The following is a 14006-nucleotide window of genomic DNA, read 5'->3' as shown; positions in this document are numbered from 1 at the left end:
TTCCATTCCCAGCTTTCCAAGAAATCTCCATACTGCTTTCCAAATTGGCCGCACTAATTTGCAGTCCCACCAGCAATGTACAAGAGTACCCTTTTTCCCACATCCTCGCCAGCACTTGTTGTTGTTTGACTTCATAATGGCTGCCAATCTTACTGGAGTGAGATGGTATCTTAGGGTGGTTTTGATTTGCATTTATCTGACTGCTAGAGATGGTGAGCATTTTTTCATATACTTGTTGATTGATTGTATGTCCTCCTCTGAGAAATTTCTGTTCAGGTCCTTGGCCCATTTGTTGATTGGGTTATTTGTTATCTTATTGTCTAATTTTTTTTAGTTCTTTGTATATTCTGGATATTAAGGCTCTGTCTGAAGTGTGAAGAGTAAAGATTTGTTCCCAGGACGTAGGCTCCCTATTTACCTCTCTTATTGTTTCTTTTGCTGAGAAAAACTTTTTAGTTTGAGTAAGTCCCATTTGTTGATTCTAATTTTCTTTAATATTTATTTTTTAGTTATCGGCGGACACAACGTCTTTGTTTTGTATGTGGTGCTGAGGATCGAACCCGGGCTGCACGCATGCCAGGCGAGCGCGCTACCGCTTGAGCCACATCCCCAGCCCCTTAAGACATATTTTAATCAATGTAATATTAGCTTGATTTACACTTTTTTTTTTAAGAGAGAGTGGAGAGAGAGAGAGAGAGAGAGAGAGAATTTTTTAATATTTATTTTTTAGTTTTTCGGCAGGCACAACATCCTTGATTGTATGTGGTGCTGAGAATCGAACCCGGGCCCCACGCATGCCAGGCGAGTGCGCTACCGCTTGAACCACATCCCCAGCCCTGATTTACACTTTTAACTACTGACACAGAGAGTATTTGAGCCTCTTGTCCTGAGCTCTGCAAATGCTCTTCGCAGAATGTTGTTGAGCTTGATAAACATTCTTAGGATATGGAGGGGAAGCTGCCTTGGATTTTTAAAAAGCTGCTCATTTTTAAACAGTGATATTAAATATAGTTCTTTTTTCAGAATTTCTTGTAAAGAGAATGAAATGGAGATCAGCTAATTTTCTTTTTCATTTTGTTGTATTGTAAAGGTAAAAAGTTAACAGTAGACTATTTGTACAAAAGATTGTATTAGTTTGCTAGGGCTACTGTAAGAAAATGCCTCAGTGTGTGGCTTAAAAAACAGAAGTTTATGTTTTCACAGTTCTGGAGGTTAGAAGTCCAACATCACGGTGTCCACTTGCTTGTTTCTCCTGGGCTCACCCTGCTTGGCTTGTGACAGTTGTCTCTTTGCTGTGCCCTCCAGGGCCCTTCTCTCTGCGGTGTGCTGTGTGCTGGTGTCTCTGAGTTCCTTAATCTCTTCTCATTAGCACCCCAGTCAGAATAACTTGCCGCCTACCTGTCTTGAGTTCCTTTTTGCTGCTGCAACAGTGAGGAAAGGATCAATAGATATTGATGTGACTCATGGTTCTGGAGGCTGGCAAGACTAGGAGAGCAGTACCAGCATCTGTGAGGACCATGCTCCACAATAGCAAGTCAGAGGCGAGTGGTAAAAAAAGGACATACTTATATCACACCCACTCAACAGTATCCAGCTTGCTCCAAGGTGATGAATTAGTCCATTTTTTAGGGTAGAGCCCTTGTGACCTCCCCCCTCCTCCTTTCACTGGTGCATTGGTGATTAAGTTTCCAGCACTTGAACTTGGGAGGGCACAGTCAGACCATAGCACTACCCCCATAGCCTCCATTTTTTCACTTAACTTAATTGCTTCTTTAAAGGCCCTGTCTCCAAATATAGTCACATTAGGGCTTCAGTGAAGGTATTTTTGGTGGACACAATTAGGTCTATCATAGGGATCTGAAAATTCTAGAACATTCATTTGTAGGGCCCATTCAACCTCTGAAATGTCTGCCATTTTTCAAAAAAGTTGATTCTAGGACTTTCCACACCGATTCAGTTCTGTCCTTATAGAAGTAATATTAGCCTTCCATGAAATAGTCCTTAATTGATAAGTTTAGTGACATGTAAGTTATTAAGATAGTTATGGACAGTGTTTTCTTATAGAAAAACATAAAATAAGTTTTGTAGTTTGTTAATTTTGTATTTTTATCCTTGAAAACCAAATAACATTGTTTGCAGATTTCTTTTTAGTAATCAGAATCTCATTTTCAGAAAGCTAGAAAATACCAAAGAAGTCAGATATTTGTTCATCAGTTTATTTTTGCATTTCGTATGTATCTTGTGTGTGCATTGCTGAGCCTACTTGAAAACATTTATCTTTTTAGTCCACAGTTACCCAAGGAATGCTAAACACCTTCTGTTCATTTCAGCTTTTCTCTTTGACCCCAATGTTGTGCATTCATTTTCCCACTGTACACTTCTTACTGCCTTTCTGGTCCAGACTGAAAGTCAGGTATGTCATCAGGCCTGGGCCAGTGTTGCTCAGCCAGGGAATAGTACCTGAGTGGTGAACTAGATGCAAGTTCCTTGATATGCACTGCTCTGTACACATTCTGCTCTTGCCTTCACATTACAGGGTTATGAAGAAATACCATCATAGCAGAGTGGACCAAGTCCTAGAGAGTAGAGTCATGATTCTCTTGATGAGGGGTAGAACATTATCAGGCTATACTTTCTGGGCTGAATGTGTCTATTGTGAAGATATCAAAGTCAGTCAAATTGCTTCTGATGTCTTAAGTGCTTCTTATTTATGATTGTGTAGTTAGATTGGTCTTGGTTTATTTTTCTTCTCCTTATTGTGTTAACTTAGTTTTTTTTTTACTATTCTAAATTTCCCCAACCTCCTTTAAATGTTGAATGATATTTGTGTTGGGCAAATAGAACCCCAATAGTTTTCATTTTCAAAGCTAATGGTACAACTTTTAAATCATTATCTCTGTATTAATATTTTAAATTTTTATTTGGAAACATCACTAACACAGATAAATGACTTTCTGAAGTCCCAGCATATCCAAGAATCTTGTCTCTGACTTGGTATTAATGAAACTTTTTAAATTAAGTTGGAGTGAATGTATGATACATGGACTTAGTGGCGGTTTCTCCTTTTCTTGTCTTTTTAAGCCCATGGTGGCAGGCAGCATTGCAAAATGATCCTCAAGATACTTGTCCCCTGTTTACTTCTGTAGTTAGCAGTGTTGATTTAAGAAAGGTACTTCTGCAAGTTTGACATAATCCATTGAATACAAAACAGAGACCTGACTCTTCTTGGGGCAAGGGATTTAGTAGAATATTTTATTTTCATTAATAAACTGTTTCATTGATATACAAATTACAAACCATAAATATATTTATTTTTAAGGATAGAAATTAATGAGTTTTAGTAAATTTATACAGTTGTGTCACCATCTTATACTTCAGTTCTTAAACAGTGCCACCACCTCAAAAATTCCTTTGTGCCTATTTGCAAATCAGTGAAATCTTATATTCTTATAGAAAAAAAAATAGAAGACAGATAACTTTTTACATACGATTAAGTTTACTGTGTCTCATCAGGTTTTTGCAGCTGCCTTAACTGAGAAAGTTTCTTCTTAAATCCCCTTTGGAATTTTATGATTGTCAGATTTGGTTCGGATTCTCTCTCTCTCTCTCTCTCTCTCTCTCTCTCCCTCCCTCCCTCCCCCTCCCCCCCCCTGCCCCCATGTGGGGGCGGGGGGGGTGGGGGGGTTATGGTCTGGATGGACTTTGATAATACTTTTTTAAAATTTTAAAATCTTTGGTCATGGTTTGGAAAACATCACAATAGAATAATGTTTACTATAATTTAGAAATCTGACTTTTGATTCTTATTTTTTGTTGACTTCCGTTGTTATTTAACATATGTTTTTGATGTTTACTTTATTATACCCATTCAGTTTCACTAATTGTTCAAATCTGTGGGTTTTCTTGTGGCGTTTCCATATGTGCCTGTACCATGCTTAGATCCTGTCTGCTGTCCTGGTACCCTCTTTGCCTCCACTTCATCCCCTACACCTTCCTTCCATAATAGCTCATCACCTCTGTTTTTGTTTGTTTGATTGTTTGTTTTTATGTACTTTCATATAGAATTCTGTAACCTAAGCCTTGAAAGTGTCTGATGTCTCTGAAATTACTTTCTTTGTTGTAGGTCTTCATCTAGCCATTTATTCTTAAACTGTTTGTCCTTTTCCCACTGCCTTTTCTTAGATTTTTATATTGAACAAATAATTGTGTATCTGTCTTTCACTAATGGGATGCCCTTGTTTTTTTAATAGGAGCTTAATTTAGTCTTTTATTTCCTTATCATTTTGAAAATTTTCCTTCCATCTTGTTATTAACTTTTATTTGAACTGATTTATACCTGATTTGGAAACAATATTATTATTATTATTATTATTATTATTATTATCATTTGTTATTATTATTTTTTTACATTACTGGGCTTTAAACTAGGGACTTGTACATGCTGGGAAAGTATCTTACCAATGAACTGTATTCTCAGCTTTTTAAATTTTTATTTAGAGACATGAAACAAGATTTCATTAGATTGTCAAGGCTGGTGTTGAACTTGTGTTCCTCTTCCCTCTGGCTCCCAAGTACCTGGTATTACAGAGACATGTGTGATGGAGCCTAAGGCAGCTTTTTTTTCTTTTTTTCTTGTGGGGATGGGATGGGGTGGGGTGGGGGATCAGGGGTTAAACTCAGGGCCACTTGACCAGTGAGCCCCATCTCTAGCCCTATTTTTGTATTTTATTTAGAGACAGGGTCTCACTGAATTGCTGAGCAGTCTTGAAGTTGCTAAGGCTGGCTTTGAATTCGTGATCCTCCTGCCTCAGTCTCCCAAACTGCTGGGATTACAGGTGTGTACCACCATGCCTGGCTAAGGCAGTTATTTTTAATATTTAAATCTTACTGATGGCTATTTTTAGTTTATCAAATACCTAAAACTCTTTCTCTAACTATTGAATAAACAACATAAGCTCTGATTATAAGATTGTGGAGAAAAGTTCGCACAGTTTTTGGCTCTAATGTCTATAATTTTTTAGCTTTTATACAGAACTGTTGTGCATTAAAAAGTACAATATAGTTTTAACTTTTTGTTTGTTTGTGTGTGTGTGTGTTTACTGGGGTTCAACCTAGGGCACTCTACCCCTGAACTGTATACCCCTAACCCTTTTTAATTTTTATTTTGAGGCAGGCTTTCTCTAAGTTTCCAGGCTGGCCTCGAACTTAACATCCTCCTACCTCAACCTTGCTACTTGCTGGAATTACAGTCATGCCTCCATGCCTGGCTAGTTTTAATTTCTTGAAAAAAATATTTTTATTGAACCTCATCACTTTTATAGTAGTTATTGTGTTAGCTTAATTTTGATAAATCAGCTTTTCTACTAAGTACTTCAGTTTGGTTCATGGATCTTTTATCTAAAATACCCTTTAAAGCTTCAGGAATAAAAGAGTTCCAATATAACCCAATCCATGTAACTGTTCCCATTTGGAGACAATTTTATTTTGACAAAGAAAAATATCTAATTTTTAGATTCTATTTTTTAGATTAAATACATGCTAATTTGGTGGGAGTGAAGTCTGAGTGAATTAAGTTTTTTTATTGAGAGTAAGAAAGGTTTTGAGCTTATTAGTGCATTTTAAAATATTATAAAGAGTTCATTTAGTTTTATACAGGAAAACTCAATAGTTCAAAGTAGGATGTGTACTGCTCTGAGGAACTGGAAGTGTGGAAAGAGATTAATTTTGGACACTTCTTTGTATTTCACTGCAGAACTTATAATTTCTGGGCATAGTATCACTTCCACATAATTTATCCTTCTGTAAATTTTTTTAATGGATCATTGACACCTTCTGGGCAAATCTAGCACCTTTTTTGAATTTTCTATACCTGTGCTGAAAACGAATGACTCCCACTTTCTTATAGATGTACACAGAATTGCTTCACTCTTAAGCAGTCCAAGGTGATGTTTACTTGCAGTGATAAAACAATGGATTGTTATTTTCCTACTTAGCCATTAATACCATTAGCACTATGATGGGAAATGTTTGTGCATTGTATTCAGCATTATTATAAAACTGCTGTTGACAATGAAATCTAATAAAAACTGACTCCTTATAGTTTTATAAAGAAGTTTCTAATTGATAGTATTACTGTCACTTATGCCAGATACTAGCCTGTCTACCTTTTGTTGTAGATATTTTGATCTAATTCTGGTACTTGAACTATATAGTATTCAGGTGGAGTAAAAATTTTCAAATCAGAGAATTGGTTATAATAAACAAAGGCCCGAGGTATCTAAGAGCTGATTGTAAGAAATCAGTTACATCAGTGATAGGAAGTGCTGCCAGAGATGCTTGGACAAATCAGTGCAGACAAATGAATTTTCCTAAGGTCTTTAAGTGTTTAAGCCAGCACTGGCCTTTGCAATGTCTCTACGATGCCAGTTATACCTGGAAATTTCAGGTAAATGATGACAACTTCTGAGTTAGTTGTGCTACTCCAAATAATCCACTGAATGTGGCTGAAAATGCCAGTTTTAAAATATATTCATGGGATTAGGAATGAACATGTCTTGCCTGAAATCTTATGGTTTAGCTTTAGTACTTGTTATAGTCAGTCCATGACTTTGAAATATTGAGCTGTCTGACAGCTTAAAATCCTAAATTTCCTTTAAACTTGAGCCTGGCTTTGGAGGAGAAAAGTGTAGCATTGGTGGATTTTATATAAGACCCTTCTAAGGGAATTGACTTGTGTGCCTTTGCTCGCAGGGCACTGAGAATGCTAGCAAGCTGCTTTCTCAAGTCTTTGGTGTTTCCCGTAACCTAGATAAGCATTTAGTCAGATTCCTTACATCAGGGCCACTGAAGTCTGATTAAGACCAACCTTATTAAGATCAACGTTTTGTTTTCTTGAAGAGGCATGGAAAGGTCCCAAGTCCAGGCGTTGATAAGCCAGTTACATATTAGGAAAAGCCTGGATGCCCTTATATCTTTAATTCCTAGTTGGATATATATTTCTCGAGAATCTTAAGTTGGGTGGCTAAGTTTTATGAACATTGCCTTACAAGCTGCTCAGGAGAGTGAGGCAGGAAGTTTGCAAGTTTGAGGCCTGTCTAGGCAATTTAGTGAGTTTTTGTCTTTTCAAAACAAAATTTAAAAGAGAACTGGGGATACAGCTCATAGGTAAGATACTTCTAAGGGAATTGACTTCTAAGGGAGTAGCACTTGTGTGTCATGTGCTATACCCTTTATTCAAACCTTAGTACTGTGGGGAAGAAAGATTAAATAAATCCATAAGTAAGTACAATGAAAATTAGAACAGTAGGTAGTAGAAACATGGGTTAATTTAGCTCTAGATTTTGCCTACTTTTAAGCACAGCACATGCTCTCTGCTTCTTCATCCATACACTGCAGATAGTTCTATCCACAATATTTAACACTCACTGTAAAACAAGAGCTCTTGGTATTACTTATGAATTAGGGGGCCCCGCACCACATACAGAGTTTCTTAACAGTGTAATTATTATTATATCAGTGAGGTTTTGGGGATTTGAAAGTATATTATAATTATCAGAGACATTTATTGAAGGATGATGTGGTAACTGAACGTTGAAGTTATATTTTTTAAAATGAATATAGAAAGAGCTCTTCAAAGATCATAATAGAGAAGATCTGAAATTTTAAAAACAACTTGATCACAGAAGCATAGAGTGGATATGGGTGAACATTCCAGACAGAAGTAGTCTGATATGGAAAAGCACGGGGCAGGAAGGGACATGAAATTTCAGATGGAGTGAAGGTGATGTTCATTTTAGAAAAGTACTCTCTATATTATATGTTTTATAAAGGTGAAAATTTGAAAAGACAATACCTTTCCTTTAATCCCATAATAATAAGAAAAGGCTCATATGTCTTGCACTTAAATTAACTTAGAATTAGAAAGTTTAACATTAGCTTGGAAGAAAATCAAGCATTTTAGGGCTCAGGGGAAAAGAAAGTAAAATCAGCATGGCTTTACGTGCTCCATTATAGAAGACTTCCTGGAAGAAGAGATTTTTGAAGAAAGTAATAAAATGAATTCAGAGAGAGGTTGGTTGAAAGTGAAAAAAAATAATGCTGTATTGTGGGATGTGGGGAAGCTCTCTGTGGATAGTGCCACCATAAGGGGTTTGAGCATTATATGAGAAGAGGCTTGTTAAAGGTACAGCATTGTTAGTTCAGACTTATTCTCCATTCATCTTGGTTCCATTTTCACACTTGGCTCCAGAGCTACTTGGAAACCTGTAGGCAAATGTTTGCTACCTGTTGACTGTTTTGCTGTTTAAATTTCCATTATATCTAGAAAAACTGAGCTTGTATTTGGAGACTGTCTATGTTCTCATCCATGCACCCCTGTTTCTTCCTGTTGTCTCCTAAAGGGGACCTATTTTCAGATGAGACTCCTGACCCTTTCCTGCATGATGCTTCTTTTGCTTTTGTACCACCAACAAGTTGTCTTTCCCTTTCCTGTCACCCAAAATGAGCCCAAATCTTTCTTTAAAATCTAGGGTTTCCAAAAATATCCGCTTCTCTTTTGTCACCAGCTACTTTTTTGATTTGCATTTAGTAACTATTTCATTGTGTATTTACATTTATCTTCATCTTGCTAGAATGCAGACATGGTAAAGGGCTGTATCTAGTAAATTTATGCTTCCCTTGTCTTTGTGTCACTGAACCATGTGGTTGGTGATGGCATCATAGACCATTGTTCCATGTATGTGTGACTTATGGACTTAGATGGGCCAGTGATTTTCAATTCTCTGTGTTCATTCCTTTTTAAAGGAAAATCAGAGCCCGGTAGTAAAAGTCAAGAGCTGGCTAATGTGCAGAAAGTTCTATAATATGAATATGAAGTTCACTTCATAAGGTCAGAAATTTCTCCTTTCTTTTTTTCTTATTTTTTCTAGCACTGTATCCACAGCACTTGGTCCCAGCCCCGTGGTGGCACTGAGTGTGTATTTGTTGAATGAATACTGATTTCACTACTGAAGTTGTAGGCATGAATTGGTACTTTTTTTTTTTTTTTTTTAAAGAGAGAGTGAGAGAGGGAGGGAGGGAGAGAGAGAGAGAGAGAGAGAGAGAGAGAGAGAGAGAGAGAGAGAGGAGAGAGAGAGAGAGAAGTCCAACATTTATTTTTTAGTTCTCGGCGGACACAGCATCTTTGTTTGTATGTGGTGCTGAGGATCGAACCAGGGCAGCACGCATGCCAGGCGAGCGCGCTACCACTTGAGCCACATCCCCAGCCCCTAATTGGTACTTTTAAGTAACCCTGCAAAAGACCTCTAGAGTGTGTTTCAAACAATGTCAGCAATGTCTTCTCAGTGCTTGCAGGGCAGCCTCACAGCCTCACACCATTTTTCCTAGCAAGAGAAGTCTTGTTTGTTGTCCTGTTTTATTGTTTCTTTGGGAAGAAAACAGAGGTAATAGAGTGGGAAATCGTAGTTGCTGTAATCTAGCTTTCGTTTCTTCCATGTTTTGGTCTTTTTATTATTGAAAGGAGAATCACATTGAAATAGAAGAAAAATTTCTGAGAGGTTACTTCCCAATTCATGACCCAGGTTAGGCCTTTGGGATGTTTGTTCAAGGCTTGTTCATTCCTTCTCTATAGTGCCATTTCATGGGAATTTTTTTCTGCCTGTCCTACTTTTTGCTGCCCTGCTTCCCATGGTATCTTGCTGTGCAGTGTTCAGAAACTGAAGAGAATGTTACGATCAACACCTTAAATTGTTCCCTCTTGACAGGGCTTAAAGATCAGGGGCTAAGAAATATTCATGTGAGGATACCACTGACTTTTTCCTTTTCACTCTTTTCTTTTTCCTTTAGCTCAAGCCAGGGCAGAACAGCTGCAGGGACAGTGACAGTGAGAGTGCCAGTGGAGAATCCAAGGGCTTCCACCGGAGCAGCTCCCGGGAAAGGCTCAGTGATGTAAGTTGAATAAAAAAATGAACAAAACCATGACAGTGTGCAGTCTTGCTTCCAACCTCACTTAGTAACCACCCCTCCCCTGTAGATCAGGCTGTGTGTCCAAGTTTTTGCAGCCCACACTTTCTTGGTATGTACCTTTTTAAACTTTGTAGATGTTATTCTACAATGTAGTTTGATCTAAAATGTGTTTTAACAAATTATAAAGTAGGTGGGAATATTTATTACCTTAGAAACAACAGATTACAAAGAGAAATGGTAACAATTTTATTATTCATAAATAATAACTTTATTACTGACAAATGAAACAGTCAAGGCAGTATCATAACTAGGAGATGACATCATTTAGCTATTGGCCTTTTGTCATTTCTTCTCCTAGGAAATCAGTAACAATCCCTTATTGTCATTTCTTTCCTATTAGAAGAAGTAGCTACTTATTTTGTAAGAGGAGGAATTACATTTAATGATGGATTTCTATGGGACCTTATGAGAGTAACCTGTACTGCTGGAGGGGCCAATCACCTGCTAGATCTAGCACTAACCCTTCTCCAGCATCCCATCCACTGCAGGGCTGGTTCCCCTCTGTTCTCCTGAGAACCATCTGTTCCTCTTTGGACTACCTTGCCTTCTGCCCTTATGCACCATATATCACCATTCTTTGCCCATTTTTGTTTCTGAGAGCAAGACATGGAAACTATTGTAAAAGGATCAAATGGAGAGAAATTTTTATTGTTGATACCAACAAAGGCAATATTAGCAGGTTAAGGAAATACGATGAAAGATAAAGAGACCAGTTCAGAATGCCTGAATGTGGACAAAGAGCAACAGGTATTATGTGTAGTGAGGAGAAAAATCCTTCATCTCTAGTCTTATTTTTTCCTATCTGCTTGAAAGCTGTGGTTTAATTACAGTGTGCAAAACTATCCATCACATTAAAGGAAAAATGTTAATGCTTATTTTTTATGAGAGAAAAGTTAAACTTTACTAATATTCACTGTAATAAGCAGGAATAGTTGATATGTAATTTTTAAACATGTGTATCTTAGAAATGTATGCTCAAAACCTTTTTACTGAGAGGAGATTGGCTAGTGTAAAAGCTTGTGCAGACTACTCAGCCATTCCCTATGATAATACTACATTCATCTCATTCTCAGTTAAAGCAGGCAACTCCAAGACACAGCCACTTTCCTATGTGTCTCGGGAAAATTTGTGATGTTTAGAATGAAATTTGGTGTATAGAACATCAACTTCTTATAAGAATTAAGTGAATTAAGCAAAGCATTTCAAATGAATTGGTTATAGTTGATTATCTCCACTTCTAATGTGGCATAATGTCATTTATATGAATACTAACTTACTGAGTACTAACTCAGTCTTTTGTTCTGAATATGAGTATGTTATTCGTGTAAGAATATATTTGTGTGTGTTCTTATGTTTCATTAACTTTGTGATAGAAGTATATAATGATAATCTCCAAACCTAAGTTGTTAACAATAGTACTTCTCTTCTGAGATTTTGTTACGCTTTTAATGTGAGGTCTTATTGGCACAGAGAATTATTCCCAAGTTACTTGGTCAGATTTTCTTCTTAGATTGGAAAAATGAAAGCCATGTCAATTGAGGAGACAAGGGCACAGTCACTGAGATCTCTTGACTGTTACTCTGACCTCCCTTCTCATTAACTCAAATTTGCAAAAGACCATCCATGTCTATGAATAGAGAAAATGAATATTACTAAGGTGTCAACACTACCTATTATCAGCTATTTACAGAGTCAGCATAGTACCCATCAGAATTCATTTTTTTTGTTTTGTTTTGTTTTGCAAAAATAGAAAAGCAGATCCTCAAAAGCATATGGAATGGTGTTAGCTCCTGAATTGCAAGAATAATCTTTCAAAGGGACAAAATTAGAGGACATGCCCATCCCAGTTTCAAAAGCTACTACAAAGCTCAGTAATCACAACAGTGAGGCACTGTCACACATGCGCGTGTGCGCGCACACACACACACACACACACACACACACACAAATGTGTACAAATATCCATATGCATAGTCTGTACGGAATAGACCAGAGAATTTTGGATATGAACCCATACTTGTAAGTTCAACTGATTTTGGAGAAGATTACTGTGTTAGTCAGTTTTTTCCTGCTGTGACCCAAAGACCTGAACAATTTTAGAGGAGGAAGTTTATTTTGCTCATCGTTTCAGAGGTCTCAGTCCATAGTTGGCCAATACCATTGTTCTGAGTTCAAGATGAGGCAATATCATGGTGGGAGAGTATGGCAGAGGGAAGAAGTTCAGGACATGACAATCAGGAATCAGAGAGAGGGACTAAGCTCAGCTCACCAGGGACAAAATATATATACCCCCAAAGCATGCCCCTGATGACCCACCTCTTCCAGCCTCACACTGTCTATCTACACTTATCACCCAGCAACTCCATTCAAATGGATTAATAAAGTGATTGGGTTAAGTCTCTCATAACCCAATAATTTTACCTCTAAACTTTCTTGCATTGTCTCTCATATGAACTTTTGGGAGACCCCTCATATCTAAACCATACCAAATACCAAGTCTGTTCAATGGGCGAAAAATTTCCTCTTCAAAAAAAGATGCTGGGTTGGGACAGTTGGGTTTCCACCTCGAAAAGGATGAATTTGTATCTCTACATTACACCACAAACAACAATAAACTCAAATGGATTTTTTTCCCAAACATAAGTGCATAAACAGTGAAACTCTTGGAAGAAAATCCAGAGATTAATCTTCACAACCTTGGATGTTACATCAAAGGCATGAACAATAGTAGAGAAGTGGTGACATAATGGGACATATTCAAAGTTTAAAACTTTGGTGCATCAGAGGGTATTATCAAGAAAGTGAAAAGACAATATATTCAGTGGGAAAAATATTTGCAAATCATATAATTGATAAGTCTTTAATGTCCAGAATATGTTAAGAAATCCTGCAACTGAACAATTAAAGGACAGCCTTATTAAAAAATAGGGAAAAACTTGGGCTGGGGTTGTAGCTCAGTGGCAGAGCACTTGCCTAGCATGTGTGAGGCACTGAATTCGATTCTCAGCACCACGTATCAATAAATAAAACAAAATGTCCATTGACAACTAAAAAAATATTTTTAAAAATAGGTAATAACTTGAAAATATTAGTAAATGCATCAGAAGATTGTCTTAATTATTAATCATTAGAGAAATATCAAAATTGAAAGGAGATACCTCTCTACACCTGCTAGAATGGGTATAACTTGTACACAGTTAAGGTTTTAAGGCATGAAATATGGAAGCCCTCTCTCATTAGAAATGGGGGAGGACAGAAAGTTAAAATGAAATTGATCAGTGAAGAATTGTTCTACGGTGTGTTTGATAGTGTACCACTGCCTATCTGCCTTTCTAGGACTTCTCCTGTAACATGAGAAAGCAGTAACAATTTTTAAATATGTGTCAATAAATGAATAATTAACAATAAATCTTCAACTATAAAAATGTTGTTTGTAAACATTTATTTTGTTTTTGTAGCATAGTATGTTGGTGCCTGTGGTTTAGAGGTGCTTGTGTAATTTCTGATTTGTTAAATTATTGAAGTTTTCAAATATTTGTAGCTGTATTTTTAGATGGGGATTTAGATTGAGCATACTTGATCAAGATGCTTTACTGGAACTTTTTGATAGCAAAGCTCCTAGGTTATATGATCCTTGTTATTAATGTCAGTTAAACCCTGGCCTCTCTGTTGCTGGTAACTTCTTATATTCATACTTTTATGGTGGGGCTCCTATTGGTGATCAGGAGTAGTGTCCCAGGAATACAAGGCCATAGCCAGAATCTTGGAATTGAAGGACTGAACAAAGAGACAGCTCTTTATTTCATAAATGTTACTTTTGTTCAAATTCTCCAGCTATAATTGAAGTGAGCTAGCAAGTAGTCAAGAAAGATGTGGGGAAAGAGTAAGACAGGAGGAAATGCCAGTGTCCCGAATATTTGGTAAGGTAGCATGGAAGAGAGGTTTTGATAAAGTTGTCTGCCAGGATCAGAAATCAAAACAGA

General features: G+C 37.0%; 1 protein-coding gene across 1 annotated transcript in view; it reads left to right on the top strand.

The window, feature by feature from the left end:
* Window positions 1–14006, top strand: part of LOC143384873 (autism susceptibility gene 2 protein-like) — a 526849-nt gene that overhangs the window by 505950 nt on the left and 6893 nt on the right. Inside the window, exon 3 of the mRNA XM_077105989.1 lies at window positions 9844–9945. Coding sequence (XP_076962104.1) covers window positions 9844–9945 — 102 coding nt within the window. The remainder of the gene's footprint in view (window positions 1–9843; window positions 9946–14006) is intronic.

Source organism: Callospermophilus lateralis, chromosome 19, assembly GCF_048772815.1.
Source record: "Callospermophilus lateralis isolate mCalLat2 chromosome 19, mCalLat2.hap1, whole genome shotgun sequence".
Taxonomy (NCBI): Eukaryota; Metazoa; Chordata; class Mammalia; order Rodentia; family Sciuridae; genus Callospermophilus; species Callospermophilus lateralis.
This window is presented reverse-complemented; position numbering and strand designations above follow the sequence as displayed.